Source organism: Octopus bimaculoides, chromosome 7 (genome assembly GCF_046866305.1).
Source record: "Octopus bimaculoides isolate indiv1 chromosome 7, ASM4686630v1, whole genome shotgun sequence".
NCBI classification, from domain to species: Eukaryota; Metazoa; Mollusca; class Cephalopoda; order Octopoda; family Octopodidae; genus Octopus; species Octopus bimaculoides.
This window is the reverse complement of record NC_142934.1, coordinates 16352604-16374082: the sequence shown is the minus strand read 5'-3', so window position 1 is coordinate 16374082 and position 21479 is coordinate 16352604. Positions and strand designations below refer to the sequence as shown.

Sequence of the window (21479 nt, the reverse complement as noted above, 5' to 3'; positions counted from 1 at the left end):
AGGTGTTTACACGGATTACAACCAATATAGAAATAATGAAGCCTTAGAAAACATTATGCAAACAAAAAAATGGTGGCGGGGGATAAAACATAAGATTAACACAATCTAATCACAGAGGGAACGCCTTTGATCATTGATGCCCGTTCTATTAATGCTAACCTACGGTTAAACAACAACAATAATTATAACAATGACTAGTAGTATACAAAATACAGATGACCCATCTGGACGTCCGAAGACTTCATTTTATTTTGCGGCAAAAAAAAAAAACGACAAGTAATCTTGTACCTGACACCATGTGTTCTGTAGCCCTAAGTAAACAGACATAGCTACAACATGACTCACTACACTTGAACTCTGTTCGTCGCTTCGGGTATTGGACTGCGGCCATGCTGGAGCACTTGCCTCGTAGAGTTTAGACAAGTGGTTCCCAAACTTTTTCGGGCTACATTCCTAGCGCCCCCACTCCAACTAACCATCACAAACATAGACCTCTTTCTGAAGCAAATTCAAAGCAACTGTATTTCACAGATACAACTTAACCTAGTAAACCCATTATTTTGTTGTTTTTACATGAATCGTTACCCCATTATCACCCCAATTTTTACATCAATCGCTACGCCATTATCGCTCCAGTTTTCTTCAACCCCCTTCTTGGAACTTTCCACCGCTCTCAGAGTTTGGGGGGAGCAATACCGCCCACTTTGGGAACCACTTGTTTAGACATTGACCGCAGTATTTAGGTTTTTGTTGTTTTGTTTTGTATTTTTTTAAACCTGGTGCTTATTCTATCGGTTTCCTTTTTATTGAAACGCTGAATTATGGGGACCAAAAAAACCAACACTGGTCGTCAAGCGTTGGGGAAGGGACAAACACAAAAAGACACACACACACACACAGAAGCATACACTCGTGTGTATATCTATATATATATATATATATATATATATATATATACATACACACATGTATGCATATGTGTGTGTATGTATATAATATCTTTTAACGTTTATCTTTTACTTGTTTCACTCATTTGACTGCGGCCATGCTGGGGCACTGCCTTGAAAGGCTTTACTCCAACAAATCGACCCTAGGACTTATTTTTTGAAACCTAGTACTAATTTCATCGGTCACTTTTCGCTGAACCGCTAATGTTACAGGAAGTTAAACTCACCTACACCAGTTGTTGGGCGCCGGTGGGGCATGAACACAGACACAAGACATACACATGGGCTTCTTTCAGTTTCCGACTACCAAATCAACTCACAAGGCTTTGGTTATAGTAGAAGACACTCGCCCAGGGTGCCACGCAGTGGGACTGAACTAAGAATTATGTGGTTGTGAAGCAAACTTCTTACCACTCAGCCATATTTGGATAATACACAGACAGACAGACAGATAGACAGATAGATAGATAGATAGATAGATAGATAGATAGATAGATAGATAGATAGATAGATAGATAGATATTCGTGTACTGTAATATTTAACACGTTCGAATGTACTTGGACGTGAGGAAACTTTCTGTTGCAGAAATAGTCCCCTCCTAGTCGTGTGTGAAAACATATTTTGGGCTGTAAATGACGTCTTTGGATCATACGATACATGCGTTTCTACGTCTTTTCTTTTTGTCGCCTATGAATACCAAATCTGTCTTTCACAGCCCGATAAGAACGAAATTATTGTTATTAACCCATTAACGGCTAATGTCCCATATTCGGAACAAATATTCTAAATTTGATATAAATTTTATTATAAAGCCTTTTGTGTTTCTTTTGTTATATACTTCATATTTACAGCATTCTCTAAGCATTCCATTAAAATAAGCAATATAACAGGGGAAATATAATAAAAGAGCCGTTAAGAGCAAAGGAAATGTGAATTTTTTTTAATATTCGTAGTTGAATTATGACCTTCAGCAGTATTTGATACGTTTGTTGATGTATGTAAAGCTTGCACTGTTTCCCCACTCACAACGCCTTGGTCGATCCAAGGCTGTAGTAGAAGACATATACCCAAGGTTCCGCACAGTAGGATTGAAACAGAAACTATGTAGTTGCGATGCGAACTTCTTAACCACACAGCACCATTCTTATAGCACTAGTCCTACTACTCAATCCAGACTGTTATAAAACGTGCAAGCGCATAGATATTGCTAATGCCCTTGTGTGGTCTCTAGAAATGCTAGAAATAGCAACCATCTTCGATCTTCCTCAATAAGCACACATCCTCCTCGTCCTTTAAAAGAAGACATAAACATAATATATTCATAAATATGCAATGTCAATAGAGTTAATTGGATGGACAAGGCTGAAAGGGCTATAATCATAGATCTCGATCAGGATTGGCCTGTATTAAACAACATCATTGACACCATTAAGGCTTCCTTCCATCGAAAAAGAAAGTAATAATATTCTTTTCTACTCTAGGCACAAGGCCCGAAATTTAAGGAGAAGGGCTATATATATGTGTGTGTATGTGTGTCCATACAAATGCGCACATACGACTACATCACATAATACACACACACACACACACACACACACACACACACACACACACACACACACACACACACACATATAAATATAGTTTAATAAGTGCCAATGCAAGAACATCTCGGACTTCTAGATATTAATAAGAATATACATATACTCATATTTTGAGTTTAATTTTCCCTATTTGCATCACCATACTTATATATACACGCACATATATAATACATACCTACATATATACATACTTATAAATGTATGTGTGTGTGTGTGTGTTTGTGTGTGTGTGTGTGGAATGTGTGTGCTAGTTCATACATACAATACCACATCATACTACCGCCTACACAACAGTCTCTGTCGGATCAATCTTTGCTATCAACTCGGCCAGGAAAACAAAGAAACAACATATTTTTTTTAATACGCATACAGGTATAACTACAGGTATATAAATATGTACCTACACAAATACACATAGATACATACACACATACACACACATATGCAAACACACATATACACACAAGTACGAGTGTGTTTACATACCTACACACACACACCAATGCCCATTTTCAAACCAGTCCCTGCTGCGACCTCAGCTGTTACAACAAGGTAGTGCAAACGGGAAAAAGAAATTTACACACACACACACACACACACACACACACACACACATACATACATACATACATACACATACATACTTGCATGCATACATACATACATACATACACACATACATGCATATGTGGCCTAACCACAATTACGCATACAACCGACATCTGCATTCCTTTACACACAAACATAGATACACTCACCACAACACCTCGCCACACCTCAACACACCACACCACACCACATACTGGAACATATACTACAACCTCAGACCCTCCCTTACTATATACCACTTCAGCCAATACAATGAGGTGTTCAGGAACAGAGAATTTAACACAAACACGGCAATGTACAAATATCATTCATTTTGAAAACCAGTTTGGTAAGTGACTGTACCGGCTGTGACTGCTGTGGGGGTGGGGTAACTGGTAATGTTGTTGTTGTAGTTGTTACTACTGCTACAGCTACAACCACTGCTACCGTTGTTATTGTTGTTGTTGCTGTTGTTGTTGTTGTTGTTGTTTTGTCCCGGGTCAGCCCTGATCCTGATATAGCAGTGTCCTGCTATAATCCTTTCTACTGTGTAGGCACAAGGCCTGAAATTTGGTGGGGGGGGGAGGGTAGTTAATCGATTACATCGACCTCAGTGTGTAACTGGTACTTATTTCATCGACCCCCGAAAGAATAAAAGGCAAAGTAGACTTCGGTGGAATTTGAACTTAGAACGTAAGTGACGGACGAAATACCACTATAAGCATTTTGCCCGGCGTGCTAACGACTGTACCATCTCGCCGCCCGTCCTGTTATAACTGAAAGTGTTCTGACAGCATTGTCCGATTTGTCCTTCATTATTTAACACGCTAGGGTATGATTTAAGGGAGGTTTAACTGATATTTCTAGCAGGTGGAGAGAGCATATAGAGATTCCCTCATTGAATCGGTGGTGACTGGTTTTTGGTTGTTATGGTAGTGGTGGTGGCGGTGGTGGTGGTGGTGCTGCTGCTGCTGCAGTTGCTGTTGATGCTGGTTGTAGGTATAAGCTAGAATGTTGGTATCAATGGTGGTGATGGAGGAGGAGGTGGTGGGGCGGGGTAGATGGTCGATGTAGTGGTTACAAGGACGGATGTAGTGGAGGTGGTTGTGGTGGTCGTGGTGATGGTGGACGTAGGGGGTATAATGTTGATTTTGTTTAATGGGGTGGAGGAGCAACAGGATGTGGGGGAGAAGGAGGGAGAGGAGAAGGTATAGGGTCTAAAATTCCGGTGTTGTTGATAGTAGTAGTAGTAGTAGTAGTAGTGGTAGTAGTAGTGGTAGTAGTAGTGGTAGTAGTAGTGGTAGTAGTAGTGGTAGTAGTAGTGGTAGTAGTAGTAGTGGTTGTGGTTCTTGTGCCGTCCTCTCCTCCACCCACCACCAGGGGTAGATCGGACTGGTTCGTAGTGATGGCAACAGAAGTAGGTTTGACACTGTTGCTATTGGTAATGGGTGACCAAGTTGCCAAGAACAGGTTGTTCTTGAACAGCAATGTCTATCTATGAGTATACGAGCCACAAAACTACTTCACAGACAGAACTATTATCAACACTAAACTCGAAAACCCAAGATATAAAAGAACTGAAATCTAACGTCTACAGATTCTCATCTTCGTAGTCAAAACCTAAAGACAATACGAGAAAAAATGCATTACATAATAAAGAAATACTCTCTCTCTTTCTCTTTCTCTCTCTCTCTCTCTTTCTCTCTCTCTCTCTCTCTCTCTCTCTCTCTCTCTCTCTTCCTTGCACATACACACGTACGCATAAAGAAAGGGAGTGCAGCAGAAAAACGTCCCATATTTTACATGGCCATTGCTATAGAGCTTGTAAAATTAGGACAATTATATACTCTCTCTTTTACTCTTTTACTTGTTTCAGTCATTTGACTGTGGCCATGCTGGAGCACCGCCTTTAGTCGAGAAAATCGACCCTAAGACTTTTTATTCTTAGTAAGCTTAGTGCTTATTCTATCGGTCTCCTTTTGCTGAACCGCTAAGTTACGGGGGACGTAAACACACCAGCATCGGTTTTCAAGCGATGTTGGGGGGGGGGGACAAACACAGACACACAAGCACACACACACACACACACACACATATATATATATATATATATGCATATACGCATATACGACGGGCTTCTTTCAGTTTCCGTCTACCAAATCCACTCACAAGGCTTTGGTCGGCCCGAGGCTATAGTAGAAGACACTTGCCCAAGGTGCCACGCAGTGGGACTGAACCCGGAACCATGTGGTTGGTAAGCAAGCTACTTACCACACAGCCACTCCTGCGCCTCCTTCATTTTTTTTATTAGTTACCATTATGGTTTGAAGTGGTGCACTGCGTGTCTCTGCTGTTGCAATGTTTTTCAACCTGTAAAATATAGAAGGGTTTTTTTGTTTTTTTTTGGGGGGGGGGGGGGGGAGGGGGGGGGGTGCTTTTTTTTTTTTTGGTACGCTCGATGTTACCGCAGATATACAAATAAGTGAGCCTAACCAGGGTTTCGAAAGTGGAAGATGTGGAATTAGCAGTTATCAAAATGGATTCGCTATTTAGACGTTTATTTGGGGGGAAATAAACAGATAAGTAAAACAGATGTTAGATGATAATCAAATTTGTATAGAGTCACCTGTGAATGGAAGTTGTCCGAACCTGTGAAACCACCAATACCAGCTGGCTGGCTGTGAACTATGTACACACACACACACACACACACACATACACACACACACCACACGCACCACACGCACACGCACACGCACACGCACACGCACATATGCACAGTTGCAAGCCTGCACATATCACGTGCACACAAAGGTATACACATCGCTATACCTACACACCTACCATCAAATATATAACTGGGCTTCTTCTTCTTCTTCTTCTTATTATTATTATTATTATTATTATTATTATTATTATATGAAAACTTACAGCTTATTTTGCTGGGTATGGTGGAAAGTGTCGGCTGTCCACAGCCAGTTGACTAAGGTGACACTTGTTTACTGGTCATGCTTCAAGAACCCTGCGAAGAATTTTTGTAGTTCCAAGCCCAAGCAATGCCGATTTTTGTGTGTGTTCTACCTTCACACTTGCACCAATCTTTTTTAGCCATGTTGGTAGTTGAGTGCTGATACTTCCAAGTGTACTAATTATTATTACAAAAATACATATACTATGGTATACGCTTTGTGTATTTTCCGGTGGGTGCAATGGCATAGCGAAGTATATAACTTGCACAATACCGGTGTCATGAGCAGGCGAGATAACTCACCCTCAATCCCATTTACGAGTGCTGGACATCGATGTTTCGCCATTTTTGTAGCTTGTCAGCATCACGTACCCTCTAGGGTTGAAGGCGATCATCCACCCAACTGGAAAATACGCAAAGCATATACATTAGTAGATGCGTTTAATAATATTTATTACACTAGAGCTACTTTTACTTCATATGTAATTCTTCTCATGTAATTTCATGCTTTAAAATAAGGCGTAGGTCGAGGGAGATTTGGCTGCTATTTCTAGTATGTTGAGCTCCGCCTCTTTAGCTCGTCCAGAAATTTGTCGTCTGGTGGTGAAGATTACTCACAGAAAATAATAGTTTGTAGAGAAAAAGGAAGTATAATATATCTTAGAAAATACAAATATATTGATTTTGAATAAAAAGTATACAATTCATTCCTCTTGTATAATAAGAATATTTCATTTCTTTTATATTCTGTTATAAGAAAAATATTTAATATATTTTCTATTATAAGAACATATATTTCATTAATATTCTGTTACAAGAAAATATACATTTGATATATCTTGTATTATAAAATTATACATTTAATATATCTTCTATTAAATATATATATATTCTATTATAATATATATATATGTCTAACATATATTCTAAGAATATGTGTTGAATTTATATTCTATTTCCCCTTAGTAATGAATGATTCGAGGCAGATTGAGCCGCATGCATGTGTGTGTGTATTTGTAATATGTGTGCGCGCAAACATATTAGAGACGTATACACATACGCGCGCGCGAGCGCGCGCACACACACACACACATACACACGAACACACACAGGCACAGCCATCAATTTAAGAGTCGGCAGTATAATTGATACAATTTTATTTTTAATAGAGTTTTATGTCAGTAATGCGTTCAAAAAAAGAAAAGAAAAAACCCAACCTCCAAAAAAAACAAAACACAACAACCAACAATCGCACTTTAAGAAAATGTAACTACACCCATACATACGCACTATATATACATATACAAATACACCCACACACGTATATATGTATATATATACATATATATATATGCATATATATATTGATATATACATAAATAAATGTGTATATGCATATATATATATATGCCTATACATATATATGCATATATTTATATATATGCATATATATATATATATATATATATATATATATATATATATATATATATATATATATATATATATATGTGTGTCTATACATATATATGCATATATTTATATGTATATGCGTATATATATATATATCTATAAATACATATATATATAAATGCATGCATATACACACACATCTTATGTATACATAAAATATAATATAAGTAGACGAAACAATTGCAGTGATTTTGAATAAAGAATTTCGTTCATTCCATTTTCTATCTATCTATCTGTCTATCTATCTATCTATCTATCTATCTATCTACCTACTTACCTACTAACCTAACTCCCTCCCTCTATATATATATAAATATATATGTCTATCTATCTATTATCAAATCAAGTATAGGGAATAAATCTTCCATGATTACAAGAAAACTGAAGTATCCCAAAATCGAACTAATTTGATCGAAGCTGAACGGACAGGACAATATATGTTCGTAGCATTTGAAGCAGATCTGATCATCGTTTTATGACCCATGACTCATATTATATATATATATATATATATATATATATATATATATATTATATATATATATATATATATATATATATATATATATGAGTATTTCAATTGATCAGAATGTAAACTCTATAACGTTCAGTTTGCTACGAGGGTCTTCCATCCAGACTGCTCAAAATGCAAAATGCAAACTTATATCATTATATATGTTTTGAAATTTAAGTATTAGGACACCCGTCCTAATACATTTTGATCAGACCGCGTATATGTGTATTTTTCTGTGTATAAAGATGTTTGTATTTGTCTCTGTGTGTGCTTATGTGCGTTTATAAGTATGTGTTTGTCTCTGCGCGTTTGTGTATGTATGTGTGTGTGTGTTTATCTGTGAATGTGCGTGTGTGTGTTTGTGTATGTGTATGTATATGTGTATGTGATTGTCTGTACATATCTATGTCTTCATCAGTACGTGCATTAGTCTATGTGTATGTTCATGTGTGTTTGTATGTATGCTAGTTTATATGCGTGTTTGTCTGAATAGATGCGTGTTTGTGCATGAGTGCGTTAATTTATGTATATGTGTTTCTCTGTGCGTGTGTGTATGTGAGTGTAAGTGAGTGTGTGTGTGTGTGTGTGTGTGTGTGTGTGTGAGAGAGAGAGAGAGAGAGAGAGAGAGAGAGAGGGAGAGAGAGAGAAAGAAAGAAAGAGAGACGGGGAGAGATGGGGGTTGAATTATACTCCTTTCACGAATAGCTTTTCTGTAACGTTGTAGAGATGAGTGATGCGTCTCTCAACCGAAAAGACAAGTCTTGCAGGGAAGCTGAGACTGAAGTTTACAAATTAACCATCCTTGGTTTAAATGATGCAACGTAAAGTTATATATCTTGACTAGAAATTCAGCGATGCATCTATCTTGAAAGGACTTTCCTTCAGGCATATAGACTAGTAATAGTTATATAACTTTTTGCATCGCTGTTCCTCCTCAGAGAATACATGTGTGTTACTCTAGTAAATATGCACATTAGCTGCATGTGTGTGTGTGTGTGTGTGTGTGTGTGTGTGTGTGTGTAGGGTAGTGTAAGTGAAAGAAAAAAAATCAACTTATAGTTTATTTATATAGAGAAAGTTTATTTAACGTATATATTAAATAAACCCTCTCTCTCTATATATATATGTGTGTGTGTGTGTGTGTGTGTGTGTGTGTGTGTGTGTGTGTGTGTGTATATATATATACATACATACATGTGTATATATATATACATACATACATGTATACATACATGTATGTATATATATATATATATATATATATACATACATACATACATGCACACACAAGCACACACACACACACTGTGAGAACTGAAATACACTTCAGAATTACAAAGCCTCACTGTGGGTGTGCTCAGAATGTATACACATTCATTCCATGCAGTTGACGGAAGGGAACAAGAGGGAGGGTGGATGTTTAAGTAAATAGCTACATGCATACACACATACATACACACACACATACACACACACACACACACACACACATATATATGTATACAGAGACAGACTGACACACAAGCAAAATGCTTGCGGGTATGTGTCGATGTGTTTCTGTGAGTATCTAGTCTGTGTATGTGCGTTCATCTGTCGTGTAAACATTCACAAATAGTGCGCTATCAATTGAACATCTCTAAATGAAACTGTTTATATAATGGATATATATCCATTAGTGTATTCGTATATATGTATATACATGTGTGTTTATGAATATTGGCTTTGTATGCGTGTGTGTGTGCGTGTGTGTGCATATGAATAGGAATGTTTTTGTGTATATATGTGTCCATTATTATGTCGACACTGTCGATTATACACAATGGATAGTATATATATATATACAGTATATAGTACTGAACGTTTGTCTATTTTATCAAGATCTGTTATATGTATGCAATATGTTTGCATGCGTGTGTGTGTGCGTGTGTGTATGAGTAAAAATGCCTGTATGTATGACTGTATGTACATACGCACTCATATTTGAATATATGTAGTTATTACGCCGTATGTATTTGTGTGAGCGTGTACATACCTTTATACGTACATATATTTTGTGATAAAATACAGAAGAAATCATGTTAAATGATACATCTTTCATCGGACACATCACCAACATGATCTCTGAATCTAGATATTTCATTGGATGGATCTTGAAACGTTTCGTAATACGAGAACCAAGTCAGTTGTACTGACTCTATGGAAAACCTTAGTTTTGTGTAATCTAGATTACTGTTCACAGCTTTGGTCTCCAAATACACCCGGTCTCATAGAAGAAATTAAAGGATAGCCGAGAACGTTTACAAGTAAAATAACTTCGGTTAAAGGACTTCATTATTGAAAACCTCACATAGCTCTACGTCTCTCCTCCCTTGAACGACGCAGAGGTTTATGTATGTCGTTATTTATGTATGGAAGATCCTGGAAGGTCATATTCCAAACGTCGGCACTGAAGAAAGCTGTAATGCAAAAACTAGTAGATATTGCCAGACTCTACATGTACCACCTTCAAAATCACGAGCAAGGACACTATACTGCAACAGTTCGATATTCATATATATAGTTTTAGAGAAAAGAACCAAAGTTCATGAACTCATCCATGAAAATCCACAGTCACATAGAAAAATTATTAAGTAAATGCACGATAAATAAGTATAATATAATACAAAGTAAAAATCATAAAATAATGATAATAAAACGACTACACGTGTTTCATAACCAAGTTTTCAAATAGAAAATAAAATATATTCAAATCGATTAAATCGATCGAAAATCAACCCTATTCAAAAATATAGCTAAATCTTCAGGTCAAAATACAACAATAATAATAATAATAAAAAGAATGTATATATCAACCAACAATAAATAAAAACTGAATGTATATAAAAATGCTTATTATATTGAGATAGAAAAATGTTAAACAATATTATATGAACAAACGTCTATCTGTATATTATTAAACACATGCATATATATTATATACATGCATAAATACATACACACGATGTATAATAATATATATACACACACACCGAGCATCAAACTAATGCATTCCTTGTGCCCGTCCTCTTGTTGTCCATTGGTTTTATTATTCGTCTTTTTTAATTAGTTGTTTATTTGAATTGAGTATATATATATATGCGTGTGTGTGAATATTATGCATGTATTTGTATGTATATATGTATTTGTCCATATAGGTAGATACACAGGTGGATAAATTATCACACACACACACACACACACACACACACACACACACACACACACACACACACACACACACTCACAAACTGTATGTGTAGATCTGATATTATGTATGTGTATGTATACATATGACATTACATTTCTCATGTCACCCAAAAACAACACAAATAACCTTATTATTTCTGTTCATGCACGAACATTAATCATTTATTATTAAAGACATCTCACCAATCACTGATATATCGTTGTATGCAAATATCTCCCCATTATTTCCTTTTTCTCTATATACTATGTTGTTGTGTTTTTCAGTCGCAAACCGGTGTTCCTGTCAGAATAATGGTACTTGTCAGCTAAATAATGGAAAAGTCACTTGCGAGTAAGACCAACATTTTCTCTTTTACTATTGAAGGAATATCTCGCTTTTGTTTTCTTTTTCTTTTTTGTTATTGTTTTTTTTTGTTGTTGTTGTTTTCTTTTGTCTTTTGGTAAGCTTTTTTTTTGTTTTTTGCTTTTTTTTTTCAAAAATATTGAGAACTCTACAGTCATATAGATGCAGGTGTGGCTGTGTGGTTAAGAATCTTGCTTCGCAACCATATGGTACCAGGTTCAGTTCCACTGAGTGGCACCTCGAACAAGTGTCTTCTATTAATACTATAGCCTTGAGCCAATCAAAGCCTTGTGAGTGGATTTGGTAGACGGAAACTGAAAGACGTCCGTCGACCATTTGTGTGTGTGTGTGTGTGTGTGTGTGTGTGTGTGTGTGTCCTATCACCGCTTGACAACTGGTGTTGGTGTGTTTATGTCCCCCGTAACTTAGCGGTTCGGCAAACTGATCGATAGAATAAGCAACAAGCTTTAAAAAGTTTTTAAAAATTAGCACTGGGGTTGATACATTCTAATGACTGACACCAGTAAAAGTTAAACAATAATCATCCAACCACCATCACTCACCACACACACACACACACACACACACACACACACACACACACACAGCACCACCACCGCCAACATCACATCATACCACATACACACACACACCACTCCATCGCACATCTGCCGAGTCTGATGCACCACAGTTCCTTTTAGTGATCACAATTGTTTCTGCTATAAAGACAAGGCTTGGAATTTGGAGGGAGGAAAGCCAATTGACTACATCGACCCCAAAACTCAAAAGATACTTATTCTATCGACTCCGAAAAAAAAATTAAAAGCAAAATCGACCTCGGCGCCATTTGAACTCAGAACGTAAAGCCGAAATAATTACCACTTAGCATTTTGTCCGGCGCGGTAACGGTTCTACCTGCACGCTGATATGATACTGGCTTCAAAGTTTGGCACAAGGTCAGTTGTTTTTAGTGAAAGGGTCAAGATGATTACATCGTCCTCAGTGCTAAACTGGTACTAAGTTTTATCGACTGCGAAAGGGATTTGAACTCGACGGGATTTGAACTCGACGGGATTTGAACTCGACGGGATTTGAACTCGACGGGATTTGAACTCGACGGGATTTGAACTCAAAACATAAAGATCTGGAAGAATTGCTGCTTAGTATTTTGTCCGAGGCGCTAAAGATCCTACTTGTCTGCTCACCATCTCGATAATCCTTTCTACTATAGGTACAAGGCCCGAAATTTTAGGGGAAGAGACTAGCCAGTTACATCGACCCCGAAAGGATGAAAGGCAAAGTCAATCTCGGCGGAATTTAAACTCAGAACGTAAAGACGGACGAAACGCCGCTAAGCATTTTTCCCGGCACGGTCGCCGCCTTTCGCCGCCATAATAATCATAATAATTCTTTTAAATTAGGCAAGCAATTTTAGGAGAAGTGGTTTAGTTGATTGCTTCGACCTCAGTTCTTGACTGGTATTTTATTCTATCAACGCCGAAACGACGAAAAACAAGGTCGAAACACATCTCTTCTTACCTTCTCTTTGTACCCTGCAGTGAACAAGCTAACGAGTGGTTGCTAGACCTGCTAGAAAAAGTAGCCAGATATAACCAAATATCCATGGACCGACTTAAGGTAACGGTAAAGTTACTTTCTAGAATTATACCAACTCATAAGGGCCGGTTTCCCGGTTTCATGGCATATATATTCTCCATTAGGACGAAACACCTGTCTGTCGCCGAATTAATCATTTTTGCCAGCTGATTGGACTGGAGCAACATGAAATGAAGTGGTTTGCTCAAGAACACAGCGCGTCATCTGGTCTAGGAATCGAAACCACAATCTTACGATCATGAGCCCAACACCCTTACCACTAAGCCACACACCTCCACAAGGTTGGTGGGGGTAACTTAGCAGGATTATAGGCCCCTAAATACGTCAATGATTTGGATCCTATATTATTTATTTATTGACAGCAAACCAAAGCATACACAAAACAGAATTAGGCCTCAAGACACATGAGGGCCTACCTAGTGTGTTCATACCACAAGGCGGCACTGCCAATATGCGGAAAATAACAACCATTTTGGATTAAATTACGTAGCCCTAGTTTCCCTGTACAAAAGTAAAAGACTGAAATGCCATTGATCATAGATCTGCTCGAATAAAGCTATCCTGGGGCTCAGTAACAACAAGAGCAACAACAACAATGACCTATAAGCTAACTCGTCTTGATGGTTTTGTTCACAAATACATGGACTATATATTTTTAAGAAAGGAAACTTATGTGAAATTTTCACATGAAACAGCTTTTAACATATGTTTTTCACATAAAACTGGTTGTCATTAAATGTTTGAAATGCCTGAGCATTTAATTTCCTTGAGAATTTATTCCATTTCTTTTATGTTTTATATTTATTTTAATTTAACTTTTTTTTTATTTAGGCTGTTTAAGTATTTAATGTTCGTATTGATCAAGTACAGTAATCATCACCATGTTTTATCGCCGTACATTGACGTTTGTTGGCTTAGTTTAACTTTTTGCCAGCTGATTGGACTGGAGCAACATGAAATGAAGTGGTTTGCTCAAGAACACAGCGCGTCATCTGGTCTAGGAATCGAAACCACAATCTTACGATCATGAGCCCAACACCCTTACCACTAAGCCACACACCTCCACAAGGTTGGTGGGGGTAACTTAGCAGGATTCCCAGTCATGAATTCTACTATTCATTTTTGTGCTTTTTTGCTTTTATTTGTTCGTTGGAAATTTCGAACAGATGGTGTTGGAGTCTTGTCTTCGTCAACGTTACTAATTATTGCTGTTTTGTATCGCTTTTTATTTCCAGATGTCCGACATGGTTCCTCGGAGAAAAATGTGAAGTTAATGGAAAATGTAAGGCCAAAATAAATTAATCAATTCATTAATTAATTAATAATAATAATAATAATAATTTTGGCACAAGGCCAGCAATTTCGGGGAAGGAATCAAGTCGATTACAGCAACCTCAGAGCCTGACTGTTACTTGTTTTATCGACTCTGAAAGGATGAAAAATAAAGTCGACCTCGGCGGAATCGCTAGAGCGCCGAGCAGATAAACGCAGTCTTTTTTCTGTTCTGAGTTCAAATCTGCGTCTATTCCATCAAGTGCTGTAAAGCTTCGGAATAATTACTAGTTTTCATTCTCTTTGGGATTCAAGTTCAAATCTGTGTTTGCTCCATTAAGTGTTGTAAAGTTTCGAAATAATTACTAGTTTTCATGCTTTTTTATGTTTTACGTTTCAAGTTCAAATCTTGTTTGAAATAGAGCTTATCGCCTGTGGCTCAATATTCCTATCAACTGTTATTGTTAGCTATTCCTCATTTACTTGCTTTAATCTGTTAGCTGCGGGTATGTTTGAAGCACCGCTAGTAAAATATTCTTTTAGGGGAACATGAACTTACGATCCTCCGGTTAAACGTTTGACGCTCTACCGATTGAGTTTGTTCAAGTTTCATACTGAAGTTAATTTCATCTTCTCTATATCATATTTTACCTTCCTCTTATATTGCTGACCACTTAGCAACAATAAATTTTATGAGTCAGTTTTAATACAGTAGTATTAAACGTCCAGGAGGCGCAATGGCCCAGTGGTTAGGGCAACGGACTCCCAGTCATAGGGTCGCAGTTTCGATTCCCAGACCGGGCGTTTTGAGTGTTTATTGAGCGAAAACACCTAAAGCTCCACGTGGCTCCGGCAGGGGATGGTGGCGAACCCTGCTGTACTCTTTCACCACAACTTACTCTCACTCCATCTTCCTGTTTCTGTTGTACCTGTATTTCAAAAGGTCAGCCTTGTCACACTCTGTGTCACGCTGAATATCCCCGAGAACTACGTTAAGGGTACACGTGTCTGTGGAGTGCTCAGCCACTTGCACATTAATTTCACGAGCAGGCTGTTCCGTTGATCGGATCAACTGGAACCCTCGACGTCATAAGCGACGGAGTGCCAACCACATTAAAAGTCCGTTGGACGGTTGTTATTGTTGTTGTTATCGTTGTTGTTGCTTTGTTCAAAGTCAACATTGATCAAACTAACATATGATTAACGGTTTTGTCAATCATACTAATCCTGTCTTATTTTCAATTATAGTATATTCTTCTAAGACTACGTTAACCAGTGTGCTCATCTTCGTTTAAGGGCGGTAGAATGTAATATGAGGGAGATTTAAGCTGCTATTTTTGGCAGATTTAGCCACATAGACTGCTTTGTGGGTGATTGTTTCGTTATGGGAGTTTCCGTTCTGGCAAACTGTTTTAAGAATTACTCGTAGAGTACAAAGCTTTTAGAGATACAAACCATTAAGGACTGAGTTGCTTTCAATAAAATATACTCCGCTGAGATTTTAATCGCTTCCCTTGCTCCTTCTGAGAATATTTTTCATTAAAACAAATTATTTTCCTTATCATTTTGGTTATAATTTTAATTAAACAAAAAAAAAATTACATATTTTCGGTTCAGTAAACCAAACATGGTAGCCTGCACTTAAATTTATCTCGTTCAGAATTGAGTTAGTTTTCAATAGAATGTATTCCGTCGGGAATTCAACTGTAATCAATAAGATTAACTCCAAAGAGAATTCAATTGGCTTTAGTAAAATTTATTCGTTTAATAATTGAGTTAATTACAATGAAACATGTTCCTCTGAAAATTCAGTTGATTTCAGTCAAATATTTTCTTTAAAATAATTGAAAATGTCACCAGCAAAATTATGGTTTCCACTGAACTGCGAAATATCTTTTAGCAAAATAGCAAAAATATAAGGAACCGATCCTCTTTTAAAAACCACATGACTTTGAACTGATTCCACAATTTATTTCGATTCCTGGTTGGAAGAATTTCCTCTTTCTTTACATCGATTGTGTTCTTCAACAAGCTTTCAAACATTACTTCTTCCTTGCTTGAAAGCCAAAACCATATGCTACTGTAACAAATCAAAAAAAGAAAAAGATCCATCACTCATACACAAACACACGCACTCACACACGTACACACACACACACACATATATATATATACACACACACACACACACATTTACGCACACATGCGTATATGATGGGCTTCCAAACAGTTTCCGTCCACAAGTTCACTCACAAGGCACAAGTCGGTCCGGCATCTTAGTGGAAGAAACTTGCAAGTGACACATAATGGAATTGAACCCAAATGCATTTGGTTGAGCAGTAAACTCCCTAATCACTCATCCTTGCTTGTGCCTATATACATATGCATATATACATGCGCGCGTGTGAGTGTGTATGCATTTATTTATATAGATATCTCTGTGTGTATGTGCATATATGTGTGTGTGTGTGTGTGTGTGTGTGTGTGTGACGCATATATTTGATATTGCGGTTCGTGACTCGAGCCTAGAATATATTCCTTTCAACATTTTCTCCTTGTCTTTTTCTCTTCTTCTGTTTCATTTTCTGCCCATACGACTTTTACTACTACTACTACTACTAACTCTTGCTCTGCATTGCAGTGTTGGTGATTATACTGTGCAGCACACTCGGTGGTCTTCTATTCCTGACTCTTCTCATTTGCATATTGTGCATCTTCGTGTATCGACGGAAAACCAAGAAGTAAGTAAAGCAGCAACACTATTTGTTTCCATTCTCTCTCTCTCTCTCTCTCTCTCTCTCTCTCTCTCTCTCTCTCTCTCTCTCTCTCTCTCTCTCGTTATATATATAACGATATAACGGCAGTGTCCAGTTCGGCCGAGCTGAAACTAGTAACTAGTAACATATATATATATATACGTGCAGTACGAATCTAGCTAAAAGCCGGGTGTATCAGGAACTTCGATCCATCGTCTTCCTTTGATAAAGAAGGGTAGGTAATAAAGAAGAGTAGGTAATGACCATCTATCGGTCACGGCAAAGCGAAATTTTCAACGTGAAGAAGTATGACGGTAGTGTTTATAGATAAGCGCTTTAATAGACAAAACTTTTGAATATTTCGCTAAAATTTAACAACCAGGAGTGGCTGTGTGGTAAGTAGCTTGCTTACCAACCACATGGTTCCGGGTTCATTCCCACTGCGTGGCACATTGGGCAAGTGTCTTCTACTATAGCCTCGGGCCGACCAAAGCCTTGTGAGTGGATTTGGTATATGGAAACTGAAAGAAGCCCGTCGTATATATGTATATATATATATGTGTGTGTATGTGTGTGTATATGTTTGTGTCTGTGTTTGTCCCCCACCAACATCGCTTGACAACTGATGCTGGTGTGTTTACGTCCCCGTAACTTAGCGGTTCGGCAAAAGAAACCGATAGAATAAGTACTAGGCTTCTAAAGAATAAGTCCTGGGGTCGATTTGCTCGACTAAAAGGCGGTGCTCCAGCATGGCCGCAGTCAAATGACTGAAACAAGTAAAAGAGTAAAGAGTAAGAGTAAACTGGGTAAGAAATAATTTTGATGAGAGGAAACAGTAATTCGAAAACACAATGCAGGGAAGAGAAAAAGTCGCGGTTGTACCGTGTTGAAAACAACAGTTCTTCTCTGAAAAGGTTGGAAGATAAACAACTCCATTAACTCTAAATTTCAATATGTTTGAGTTGGCGGATAAACGTGGTGAAAAGAAGCAAAACAAGAATGCGAAGCAAATGTCAAAAAGATTTATACATATGTCAATATTTATCAAAGCAAAAGCGAATTGCTCTCTCAGAAAATGAGTGATTAAATTTGAATTCAAAAAAGTTATAGTTAAAGTTGAAACGTTGTACAGTGGGGTTAACTTTGCAACAAAGAATATTTACATATGACACTCAATTTGAGTGCTATGTAATTGGAGTGATAACATTCGGAAAGCTTTGAAAAGAAATATATCATAGTGCTTTGTGTTTTAAAAACGAAAAACAACATCATAAAAGCGTGAGAAAAATATGTTTTCACTGTCAAAATAAACGAACTGATATTTTAAAACTTTATTATAATATGTCTAAGTGGAGTTTTACGTCAGACGGTGTAATTCACTCGATGTTTCGATTCAACGAAAATGTTTTTAATTGTATATAAAAAGATTGAAGTCTCGATTTCATATCTCGAACTCGAACCAACAAAACTCACACAGCAATAATTAAATGTGTGAAATTTCTGAAGTTTGAGAAAGGAGAATATTTTATAATGTTTCATAATGGTTACTGTAAAGTTACACTTGGTGACGAAGTTTTATTTACAGTTGTGCGGTTAGCAAGCAAGGAAAAGTCGGACAAATCCATCAGGAATTATTAGATGTCCGTTATAACATACGGCGTGTCCTGGGCATTTCAAAACTTAGCGGAGTTTATCCTTTTCCAGGTTTGATCACAACCGATTTTTTTTTCCATAAAGAGTCGCAGATGCACAGAAAGAGACAAGAAACAACGAAAAGTAAAGTTGAGCTTCGTAGTATTTGAACTCAAAAGCGCTGAAGGGCAGAACGAATATCGCCGCTTTAACGACTCTGGTTAGAGCGTCAGATTCATAATCATGAGTTCGAATCCCGGACTGGGCTGTGTGTTGTGTTCTTGAGCAAGACACTTTATTTCACGTTGCTCCAGTTCACTCAGCTGTAGAAATTAGTTGTGGTGTCACTGGTGCCAAGCTGTATCAGCCTTTGCCTTTCCCTTGGATAATATCGGTGGCGTGGCATAGGCGATTACTGGTCTTCCATAAACAACCTCGCTTCGACTTGTGCCTCGGAGGGTAACTTTCTAGGTGCAACCCCATGGTCATTCATGACCCGAAAGGGATCCTTTTAATATACATGCATGGCGGGGCACAAAGATCGGAAGAATGCTAAAATTGACATCTTCAATTCCACATCTTCAATTCTAAAAGATATTTACGTTTCCTCTTTTCAATCTCATTGTTTTGTAGAAGAAATAACAAAACTGCCAATGCCAGACAGTTATCAACCAGCGAATCCACTTTGGTAAAACTGCCGCGATTCTGGACAGAGGCTGGCTCTCCACAAGTGTACGAAGTTCCTGTTTCACCCGACCGCAGACGATGGAGTTTTGTATCCGATCCCGTGAGATACCCCGAAGATTTGGTAAACTGAATTTACGTGATTTCATTCAATAGCACTGGGCAACTCGAGTTTTGTCCTCGAGTAGTAACTATTATTTCCTATTTTCTTACCCCGAGATACATTTCTTACATTTACTCAAACGCCAAAAATTCTCTCAACACATGGCTATGATGCTTCCCCATTACTCTTGCTCGTGATCAGAGATGCGCATATTGTCAGCCATTGTCAGCCATGCTCAAGTGATTTAAAGTCAAGGAACTGACAAGCAAATTTGTGGTATTGAGCAGAATATTTGTCCACTGCTCTATGTATTCTACTAATATACTGCTTTATATAACTATGTTTTTCGTCGTATTTCAGATTCTCGAAGATCACTATAGGCCCGGAACGCTACCTTTACCTAAGTTTTATGATACTAACAGACGCCACCTTATGGCTTACCAAGTAAATATTTATTTTTATTTTTCTCTCTCCCTCTCTCCCTCTCCCTCTCTCCCTCTCCCTCTCTCCCTCTCCCCCTCTCCCCCCTATCCCCCCCTCTCTCTCTCTCTCTCTCTTTTATACATATGTGTGTGTGTGTTATTTAATAACAGTTTGACTCAGCTCTATACGACTTAAGGTTTCGTAGGCTCATATGACGAACCTGTCTCGTCAGGCATCTAGACAAGAGTAAAAGGATTTGAGACAAATTGAAGATGACTCCTTGATGACAGGCCTGTACTGGTCAGCCCAGCTCACATCAATATAACTTATTCACAATTAAATATATTATAATAATATTATAAATATGATGCATAACTAATCGTAGGATCGTAGACATAATGTGTATGTGCGTGTGAAAGAACAATAGGCTGACAAACAGTTGGATAAGTGGTTGACGGACAGACGTTTCTTTTCATCTTAGAATAAAAAGCAGAAAAGTATAAATTTCATATATATATATATACACACACAATTCATAATTTAATTGTGTTCAATAGTCATTTTATTAGTTGTAAACATCATTAATTACGTAATTAAGTACCTAATCAATTAATTTATATTAATTTAAAATCTATGTTTACCCAAATCATCCAGGATAATCAAGAAACCTGTCTTTTTTCTCTCTCTCTCTTTCAGAATCCCTCCTTTCAGAGCTCCACGCTTCCACTGCGACCGGCATATCAGCAAGACAAATGGCGGTCATATTATCCTGCTCCGAGATCTGTTGCATACTGATTCAAAAGGAGCATTTCTGTATTTTCAAATTCTACTTTGTTTATATCAATGGTTTGAATAAATGGAATAGTAATAAGTTGTGTCTCAGTTATTTTTTTCTGTCTCATAAGTTGGTTTTACTTTTATAGTTTAAAACTGGAAATAGACTATGCGGTGAGTGGAAGAAATAGTCTGATCTTTGACAGACACAATGACAACTGCCGGCATGTTTCAGTCTAATTGGACTTCCTCAGTAAAACGTAATCATTCTTGTGTCTACTGGTTCAAAGGAAAGAATGTTAGGTAATACATGTAAGATTCTTACGCCCAGTTCACATGCATTGTCATAGTGAAGCTCGTGCGAATATGTTCGTATGCTGTGCCGAGAGGAGGAAATCTCTTTCCATCTTTAAACCTCTCTCCCGCTCTCTTTCACTATCTGTCTATCTATCGGTATGTCTGTCCAGCTATTTATCTCTTGTTACCTCCCTTCAACTTTCTATTTCATTCTATCTGTCTGCCTATCCATCTGTT

At 37.5% G+C, this 21479-nt stretch overlaps 1 protein-coding gene across 2 annotated transcripts in view; it reads left to right on the top strand.

Moving 5' to 3' along the window:
- The window catches only part of LOC149134587 (uncharacterized), a 78933-nt gene extending 57891 nt beyond the window's left edge, over window positions 1–21042 (top strand). For both annotated transcript variants that reach the window (XM_089354875.1, XM_089354876.1), the window contains 6 exons: window positions 11606–11672; window positions 14537–14583; window positions 17215–17314; window positions 19595–19769; window positions 20109–20192; window positions 20868–21042. In XM_089354875.1, the coding sequence (XP_089211001.1) occupies window positions 11606–11672; window positions 14537–14583; window positions 17215–17314; window positions 19595–19769; window positions 20109–20192; window positions 20868–20966 (572 nt within the window). In that variant the 3' untranslated portion in view covers window positions 20967–21042. The remainder of the gene's footprint in view (window positions 1–11605; window positions 11673–14536; window positions 14584–17214; window positions 17315–19594; window positions 19770–20108; window positions 20193–20867) is intronic.
- The last annotated feature ends 437 nt before the right edge of the window (window positions 21043–21479 follow it).